Source organism: Pristiophorus japonicus, chromosome 23 (genome assembly GCF_044704955.1).
Source record: "Pristiophorus japonicus isolate sPriJap1 chromosome 23, sPriJap1.hap1, whole genome shotgun sequence".
NCBI lineage: Eukaryota > Metazoa > Chordata > Chondrichthyes > Pristiophoridae > Pristiophorus > Pristiophorus japonicus.
The window spans coordinates 10,486,857-10,496,527 of NC_091999.1; the positions used below are offsets into that span (position 1 = coordinate 10,486,857).

At 45.7% G+C, this 9,671-nt stretch overlaps 1 protein-coding gene across 1 annotated transcript; it reads left to right on the top strand.

The window, feature by feature from the left end:
• The first annotated feature begins 696 nt into the window (after positions 1 to 696).
• Positions 697 to 8,990, top strand: LOC139235724 (immunoglobulin gamma-1 heavy chain-like). Its single transcript, XM_070866763.1, has 4 exons — positions 697 to 739; positions 886 to 1,165; positions 1,952 to 2,013; positions 8,677 to 8,990. Exons 1-4 carry the CDS (start codon positions 697 to 699, stop codon positions 8,988 to 8,990), a joined length of 699 nt encoding a protein of 232 aa, XP_070722864.1.
• The last annotated feature ends 681 nt before the right edge of the window (positions 8,991 to 9,671 follow it).

Here is a 9,671-nt window from a genome sequence, read left to right on the forward strand (position 1 = left end):
TCCTGGCACTAAGTCAATTCTACTGTAATATAATTCATGCAGTCAGTCCACATTTCTCTCCTCCGTCTGTGTAAAGAATTGTTGTCCTCACCATAAAAATGTATATTTTGCCGTTTCATGTTTCACCCTGGGGGTACGTTTATTATGCGTCTGATCCACAGGGACCAGTGGAGTTTTTCTTTGATTTCCTTTGGTTCAATCCGTCTTTGACTGATTTGTTGGATGAGCAGTGTCCACATCTTGGGATTTCCGGATTCGGTGTCCAAACTACTCAGAGATTCTCTCCACTCTTCAGGATACCCGCACTCAGCAAGGACCAACAACACGGCAGCTCCTGGCAGAAGGGAGGTTGGATTTGATTCATTGAGTTATTAAGTCGGTCGTGGAGGGCTGAAAGAACAACGCCGCCCCTGTACATCAGACTAATGTGGGAGGGGCTTTCTCATCGTGCTCCGAAACTAAATGAAGCGCCAGGAAACTGTGGGTCCCTCGTTAAACCTATTGCTTTTTCACACAGCTCACAGCCAGGATCCGGGACTGTGCGGCCCATCACTGATAACCCGAATACTGCCCTCTACAAATCACTTCATCATCTAAAGCGTTTCAGTCCCGCTTTGAGGTAGTCTCCAAAAGCAGTCCAGGGCTACAGTCTACAGCTCCCCATCATATGAACCATCCATTACAGCCAGTAAACCGATGGGAATCCTGTTTGTTTTCACGCTGTGTATCTGTTTCCCACGTGAGTACCGTTCCGACAAATCGACATTGTGTGGATTTAATATAAAGCTGCCGTGTCCATCCGAATTGCAGACTTTATCTGTGTTTTAGCCCCGTTGTGTGTTTCGGCTGAAATGATCCATTAAACACTCTCCATTTAATTTCCAGGCTCTTTCACTAACTCAGTGGTACAGACCCCGCCAGCGGTGACCAGACAGGAGTGTCAGTCCCTCACCATCACCTGCGTTTTCTATGGTGGATTTTTTGCTCGTCCTTTAACTGGTGGGCAATTCTTCAGACAAACGCAGACCGGGACAGAGTGGGAGCGGATCTCGAGCGACGAGCGATTTGTTATGAGGACGAATGAGGCTGAAAAGACATTTTGGATGGAAATTAGGGATGTGCGAGTTGAAGACAGTGCCACCTATTACTGCAAAGCCCAGTACAAATATACTACACAGTGATGGGCCTTGGCTTCCCGCGATACAAAAACTTGCACTGAAGATTGTGACAGAAACCAGTGAAAAGCCGCATTAAACCGGCAGTTCCGCCTAGCACCATCTGCCCCACAGTCTAGATTATAATCAGATTGGATTATTGCAGTTAACAGTTTGAGTTTTGTAAATGCTGAGTGTGTGCAGGTGGTGATGTCTTCCGGGGATTTGTGTCAATGCATGGCGATTGGGAATGACTGATCGCTGTTGCAAGTCCAGAGCACCAGATTAATCCTGTTCTAACAGCTGGTACCGGGAACCGCAGACCCCACCGTGTACGTAATGTCCCAACATCTCACCGAATACCGGGAGATTTTATGCTGACGTGAAGCAGTGTGTTGACTGGAACAACACAGTGGAAGAGACCTGAGCAAAAACCTGTACACAATTAAATCATAAATTCCCCGGGCCCGGATCCTGAATATTAGCATTGATCATATTGTCACCGTAATTTGGTTTAATTTCAGTGTGATTCCTACATTCAGTTATCTTTCTCTGATATTTTCTCCATTTATATGAAGCATCTAGCGCCGGCCCGTGTTCCTGGGCCATTTTACTACGAGCTCAGAATCTCACAAGGAACAGATTGAACCGACGGGGTATGTGGAAAACAAATTGTGATTATTGATCACTGGAATAATTGGGCAGCGCCTAATGTCTGGTGTTGTCTGGCCGGCAGATTGAGGTGTCGCTGGTTCTTGTGTCGGGGTGACTGAGAGCTGTGTCACTGTGCTGGATACTAATACCAACTGGAAGTATGATTATGTGGATGGATCCGGGACTGTGGTGACTGTCACAGCCGGTAAGTGATTCCAAACCACGCTGTGTTACAGACTTTGCTGGTTAATATTCACCATTAGTTTAGAATTGTGCTCAATATCACCTTAATCTCCTTTGAAGTAAAGCAGTGCTGTTTCCTAATAGAGCCTTTCCATTGCAGTTTTCGGGGAGTAGAATATGAACCATCGTGGGGCTCGGGTCCAGGTGTGTGTTCGGAGATTGGAAGGGTAAGACCACCCCACGAAGCAGGCAGGCTGTAGTGGTCTGACCCCATCTGCATCATCATTGGTGTAACGGGGACCTCAGGATGTCCAACGAATGTTCCAGTTTCTCTCTATCACTGATCTGCAGTTGCTGTAATTGAGCGCAGATTGTCGACACGCCGGTCTCCGCTCTCGGTGATAACTGTGACTGAGGGAGCTAAGCCTCTCCCTGCGAGCCGTGATGTGGGGCTGGGTTGGGGGGGAGTGGAGGGGAGGGAGTGGAGGGGAGGGAGTGGAGGGGAGGCGGGGAGAAGTGGGGAGGGCATAGAGCATTTTCATGGGCAGGAGATGGCTCTCAGAGTCGGGCAGTGTGAATGAGGTAATGGGAGAGTGAAAGCAATGATTCAGCGACCCATCCAATACCTGCAGCGGCCCGTCAGTTCCATGCAGCGGCCGGTCCTATATCTACAGCAGCCCATCTGATATGTGCAGCGAAAAGGAGAAAAATATCTTACTTTACCAGCCAGGCGCAGGTGTAGAGACACTAGTCTCTGGGCCATTCAAAGCACAAGCCGACACCGGGGGATTGAGATGTACAGGAGGGACGGGTTGTGATTGGGCTCCAGTCCTTTTCTCAGCTTTGCATTTCTTTCAATCCTGAGAGAAGACCGCGGGAGAAATCTGCACATTTCTGGAAAAATTGAAAAGGCGGAGGCCTGAAGTAAGTTACTAAATTATGAAGGAGTTCGATAGTGCGCACGTGGAGAAAATGTTTCTATTATGAGTGAGCCCAGAGCAATGGGCCACGAATATAAGATAGTCACTAACAGAACAACTAAAGACATTGGTAATAATTTATTTACACAGAGAGGAATCAGAATGTGGAACTCACTGCCGCATTTCGGACCTGGAGCAGCGGGTGGAGTCAAATACGGTGGAAGCACGAGGCTGGGAGCTACGTAGATAGCACGTTTCAGGAGGTGGTCATCTCGCACATTAAAGGGGTGCAGGTAGTGGGGAAGAGGATGAACAGCAGATGTACTAAGTGTGCTAGGCAGGTAGCGGACGAATTCCCCCCATGAGTCCATCTCGCTTTCAAACCGATATTCACTTCTGAGTATCGGTAAGGACGATGGTGCCTGTGGGGAGTACAGCCAGAGATAATTCCAAGGCACCACGGGTGGCTCAGCTGCACATGGGGGAGGGACGAAGAACAAAGGAACCGAGTGCCAGGGGTTTCTATAGTTACGGGAACAGAGAGGTGTTTCTGCGGCCGCAGACGTGAATTCAGAATGGTTTTCTACCTCCCTGGTGCCAGGGTCAAGATATCACAGAGCAGAGAAAGGGCATCCTGTGACGGGGTGGCGGGGGGGGAGGTGGGTGTTGGATGGTAAACAGCTAGAGTCGTGGTCGATATCAGGGCCAACGACATTGGAAAAATGAGGGATGAGGACCTACAGGAAGTATTCAGGGAGTTTGGAAGAAAATTAAATGGTAGGACCTCAAAGGTAGTAATCTCCGGGTTACTACCACTGACACGTGCTAATGAGTATATGAATTGCAGGTTAGAGAGGATGAACACATGGCTGGAAGGTTGGTGTAGGAGGGAGACCTTTTCATTCTTGATGCATTGGGACCGCTTCTGGGGGAGATAGGACTTGTACAAACTGAACGGTTTGCACCTCAACAGCGCCGGGACGAATATCCTCACGGGGAGTTTTGCTGGTGCTGTTGGGGTGAGTTTAAACTAGCTTGGCATGGGGATGGGAACCTGTGAACGAATTCAAAAGCGAAGTAGGCAAAGCAGAAATTGGATAGCAAAAAACTAGAAATCGCTTCTGTAAGACAGTAGAAGCAGTGCTTAGTAGATAGGGAGGAAGGAGATCTTCTGTGCTGAATGGTATATACTTTAATGCAAGAAATATAGCTGTTATGTATTAATGCTTGAGGGTCACCACACACCACAGGGCACTGCGGTCAGAGGATATCGGTCTGTACGCATGTAGCATGTGTGCTTGGTCACCTGTAGATCAGCTGGGTGTCTTTCTCACGCTGCCACTCTTGGGCTGGAATAAATATGGATCAGGTTGCACCTGAGTGGGCTTTCAGCAACCAGACCCTTGAGTCATTACAATAGCGAATAAGGTGGATGAGCTAACAGCACAGGTCGACACTTGGGAGTTTGACATTACAGGCATTATAGAAACATGGCTTAAAGAGGGGCAGGTTTGGCCGATCAATATTCCTGGCTACAGCATTTTTAGACAAGATAGAGACGGAGGTAAAAAGGGGAGGGGGAGGTGGTTGCGGTACTAATTAAAGAAACTACTACAGTGGTGAAGCGGGATGATACATTAGAGCGATGATCAAATGAGGCCATATGGGTCGAATTGAAAACTAAAAATGGACGATCGCACTGCTGGCCATTTATTATAAACCCCCAAACAGTGGGAGGGAGACAGAAGAGCAAATATGTAGACAAATTGCTATGAAGTCCAAAAACCATAGGGTAGTAATAGTCGGGGATTTTTACAATCCAAATATTGATTGGGATAAATTTAGAGTGAAGGGTATAGAGGGTGTGGAATTCTCGAGATGCATTGAGGAGAATTTTTTTTAGTCAGTATGTAGCAAGCCCAACACGAGAGGGTGCGGTCTTGAATTTAGTTTTGGGGAATTAAGTTGGGCAGGTTGAAGGGGTATTAGTGGAAGAGCACTTAGGTCCCTGTGATCATAATTCAGAGAGATTCAAGTTGGTTATGGATAAGGACAAGAGTCGGCCTGGAATAAAAGTTCCGAATTGGAGTAAAGCTAATTTGTTAAGTTAAAGCGTGATTTGGCCATGGTGGACTGGAAACAGCTACTCGTGGATAAATCAGTGTCGAACCAATGGGAGGCATTGAAGGAGGAGATCAGGAACGCTCAGTCCAAATATATGCCCTTCAAAAAAAAGGCTGGGCGATATAATTCTAGAGCCCCCTGGATGTCTAGGGACTTACAGGGTAGGATTAAGAAAAAAAGGATGTGTATGTGATGTACTAACGGCTAAATACTGTAAAATCTTTTGAGGAATATACAACGTTAAGAAGAAAAAATAAAATGGATATTAGGAATGCTAAGAGAGAGCAGGAGGAATTATTGACCAGTAAAATTAAGGAAAACGTTATATAAATATATTAAGACTAAGAGGATAACTCAGCAAAGGGTAGGGCCTAGTAGAGCTCATGAGGGTAATCTTTGTGTCGAGGCGGAAGATGTTCGTCAGGTTCTTAACGAATACGTTGCATCTGTTTTTACAAAGGAAAGGGGCAATGCAGACACTGCTATCAAGGAGGAGTGTGATATTCTTGAAGAAATCAATTTAGTGAGAGAGGAAGTATTAAGTGGTTTAGCAGCTTTGAAAGTAGATAAGTCCCCAGGCCCGAATGAAATGCATCCCAGGTTGTTGAGCAAAGTAAAAGAGGAAATAACAGAGGCCTTCACCATCTTTTTCCACTCCTCTTTGGATCTGGGCATGGTGCTGTAGGATTGGAGGACTGCTAACGAAGTAACCCTTGTTTAAGAATGAAGAAAGGGATAGGTCGAGTAATTACAGGCCTGTCAGCCTAACCTCAGTGGTGGGGAAATTATTGTCAAAAACCTGAAAGACAAGATGAATCTTCATTTGGAAAGGGAAGGATTAATTACGGGTAGTCTGCACGGATTTGTTAAGAGAAGACCGTGTTTGACTAAGCTGAGTGAATTTTTTGAGCAGGTTACCAAGTGGGTCGATGAGGGTAGTGTGCACGCTATAGTGTATATGGACTTTAGCAAGGCCTTTGATAAGATCCCATATGGTAGACTGATCATGAAGGTTAACGCCATGGGATACAGGGCAAAGTGGCAAGTTGGATACAAAACTGGCTTGGAGGTAGGAATCAAAGGGTAATGGTTGATGGATGTTTTTTGACTGGAAGGTTATTTCCAGTGGGGTTCTGCAGGGCTCAGTACTGGTCCCTTGCTTTTGTGGTGCATATCAACGATTTAGATTTGAATATTGGGAGTATGATTAAGAAGTTTGCAGACAACACTAACAGTGGCTGTGTCGTTGATAATGAAGAGGAAAGTCATGGGCTACAGGAGGATATCAATGTACTGGTCAGGTAGGCAGAGCAGTGGCAAATCGAATTTAATTCAGAGAATTTGCGAGGCTTAATAAGGAAAGGGTATACATGAGGCAATAGGACACTTATTCTTGTAGATGAACAACGGGAACTTGGAGGGTTGTCCACAGATCCCTGAATGTAGAAGGCCAGGTGGATCAGGTCGTTAAGAAGGCATACGGAATGCTTGCATTTATTGGCCGAGAAATAGAATTAAAGAGCAGGGTGGTTATGCTTACATTGTTTTATACTCTGGTTGGGCCAAAGCTGGAGTACTCCGTGAAGTTCTGTTTGCTGTAATTTAGGAAGGACGCATTGCACCAGAGAGGGCGAAGAGGATATTTACTAGGATGCTGTGCCTGGAATCGAGAATCTTAGATATGAGGACAGATTAGATAGGCTGGGCTTGTTCTCATTTGAACAGAGGAGGTTGAGAGGAAACATCATTGAGGTGTACGAACTTTTTAAGGGCCTGGAAATAGTGGATAGTATGGGCCTATTTCCATTGGTGGAGGGTTCTTGAATGAGGGGGCACAGCTTTAAGGTAGTTGGTGGAAGATTTAGAGGGGATTTGAGGGGTTAGGCTTCGTTACGCAGAGGGTTGTGGGGATCGTGAACTCGTTGCCTGGAAGAGTGGTGGATGCAGAACCCCCACCACTTTTCAGAGACGATTGGATGGGCACTTAAAGTTCAGTAACCTGCAGCGTTACGGACCTAGAGCTGGTAATTGAGATTAGACTGGATGACCTTTTGTTTGACGGTGCAGATATAATGGTAAGTACTGCAGCGAAAAAAATATCATCAGCTTGATCTCCTGGACTAGTTCCGATCGCCTGAATGGGCCCGAGAGGAATTTTACCCAGATTTTTTCACGCAAAATTGTCCTGGGTTTTATCTGGTGTTTGCCTCCCCCAGGTGATCACATGGCTCTGGTTGGGGTAGAATGCAGATTGTTTCAACATGAGGTGTGTGGTAGTTGTGCGAGGCGGACTGGTTTGCCTGGGTGCTCTTTGCATTTCCGCCATTGATCATACGTTTATAAGTAACCTCTGGGCCTGCTGACCAAGGGCCATGCAGCTCTTTGTCGGCCAACGCAGTCACGATGCGCAGAAATTGCCTTTTTGTGAGCTGTAAATTTCTATGTTCCTTTGTTTCGACATGGATAAGTTGGAGCAGATAGCGTTGATGCAATTAAGCGGATCTTGGAAAACACATTATAAGAAAGGAATGGATGAACACGGGGTTCAGATTGGGAAGAGGTAATTAGAGTGGGAGGAGCCTCGTATGGAGTATAAACACCAACATAGATTCGTTGCGTCGAATGGCCTGTTCCGTTTGTGCAGATTATGTTCAATGTAAAACTCAGTGAAAACTCCGCCTGCATCAAATAGGAGAGAATCATCCAATGGTCTGAAGGAATTGCAATTGTCAGAGAGTTTGAAGAGCCAGTTCCCGCCGAGTAACAGTAAAACCACTGCGGAAGCTGCACAGACTGAAACCAACCGACAACTGATAGACTTTGAGACAAGTTCTCAGGCTGGCAAGAAAACCACAAATAACACAAAGTGAGCGACCCAGATGCAGATATAAAATGAAACTAACTGTAAATAATTCAACTTAAATTTAAATGGCGTAATAGTTGCCCCATTGACGGAAGAAAAGTCAAACATAGTTCAAGGCAGGCAGGAGCTCCTGTTAAGAGTAAGGCTAGATTAAATACTTTGTCTTCGACCCACAACATTTAAGTTTGGCTCAATCGGTGCTGATGAACCACCATGCTTTTTTTTGGATCTTGCTGTGCTCATTGACATGATACAGCCGTGTTCCTCTGGGTCAATCATCATTGTAAGATGATTGTCTCAGTGTGGAGGAGAAGGAGAATTACAATGTTACCTCAGGTTTATCTTGCACCAAGAAAAATCGAAAGATAAATTTAATAGCATTTATATCATCATACAGCACAGAAGGAGGTCATTCGACCCAGTGTGTATATGCCGGTTCGTGAAGGTGCTATAACTTGGTCCCTGCCCTTTGCTCTTTCCTCATACCCCTTCAAATGTTTTCTTTTCCAGTATTGATCCAATTATACTTTGAAAGCTACAGTTGAATATGGTTTCAGCACCTTTTCAGGCAGTGCATTCCTGTTCATAACAACTCGTCGTTTAAAAAACGTTCTCAACTCCCTCTCTTATTCTTTCGACATTGACAGCGAATACATTTGCAACAGGCTTTAAATGAAAATAGCATTAACGTGAGAGGCAGAACTTTTCCTGTGATTGACCACTTTCCCTGGGTAAAAAGCAGCCAAATAAATAACATTCTTCCATTTTTATCCTACAGCTTCCATTTCCACAGTGTCCCAGATTCCGCCTCTACAAACTTCTACTCTCGGTGACACCATTACTTTAAGCTGTGAATATCCAGGTGCCTGTCAGCACACAGTACACTGGTACTGTCAGTCCCCAGGGCAGGGTCCGAAATACCTGCTTCAGAGACACACTTCAGGAGAGCGAAATAAAGAAAACGCTGCCAGTGGCCGAATTTCTGCTTCGGTCGATCCTGTAGAGAAAATCAGTCGGTTAAACATCGCAAAACTTCAACTAAGTGACAGCTCTGTGTATTATTGTGCACTGAGTCGGCGCACAGCACAGTGATACACAGTCCGGAGAGAGCCGTACAAAAACCTGATCATGTTCGGGATTACAGATACGCAGTCATACAGAACATGGAAAGAGCAGTATTAAAGCTGAATATGGTGGGTATTACATATACATAGTGACACAAAGCACGGATAGAATTCGCAAGCAAGAACATAGTGTGGATTACAGACACACAGTGATTCAGAGCAGGGAGAGAGCCGTACAAAAACCTGATCATGGTGGGGAATATAGATACACAATCATACACAGCATGGAGAGAGTCATACTAATATCTGAATATTGTGGGGATTACAGGCACACTATGGCACAGAGCACGATGAAGTACAAAAATCTGGACATGGTCGGGATTACAGACACAGAGTGCTGCAGAGCAGAGGGAGATCCGCATTAAAACCTGTTCATGGTGGGTATTACAGTTACGCACTGAATCAGTAAATAGAGGGAAGATGAGAACATAATAAGTAGGAGCAGGAGTAGGAAATACGACCCCTCGAGCCTTCTCAGACATTTAATACAATCATGGCTGATCCGATCATGGACTCAGGTCCACTTCCCTGCCCGGTCCCCACAATCCCTTATTCCCTTATCTGTTAAGAGCAAGGAGTCGGAGGGAGGGAGGGGGAGTGCAATGAGAGGGAGAGAGCAGCGGAAAGAAAGTGGAGCGGGAGAACACGG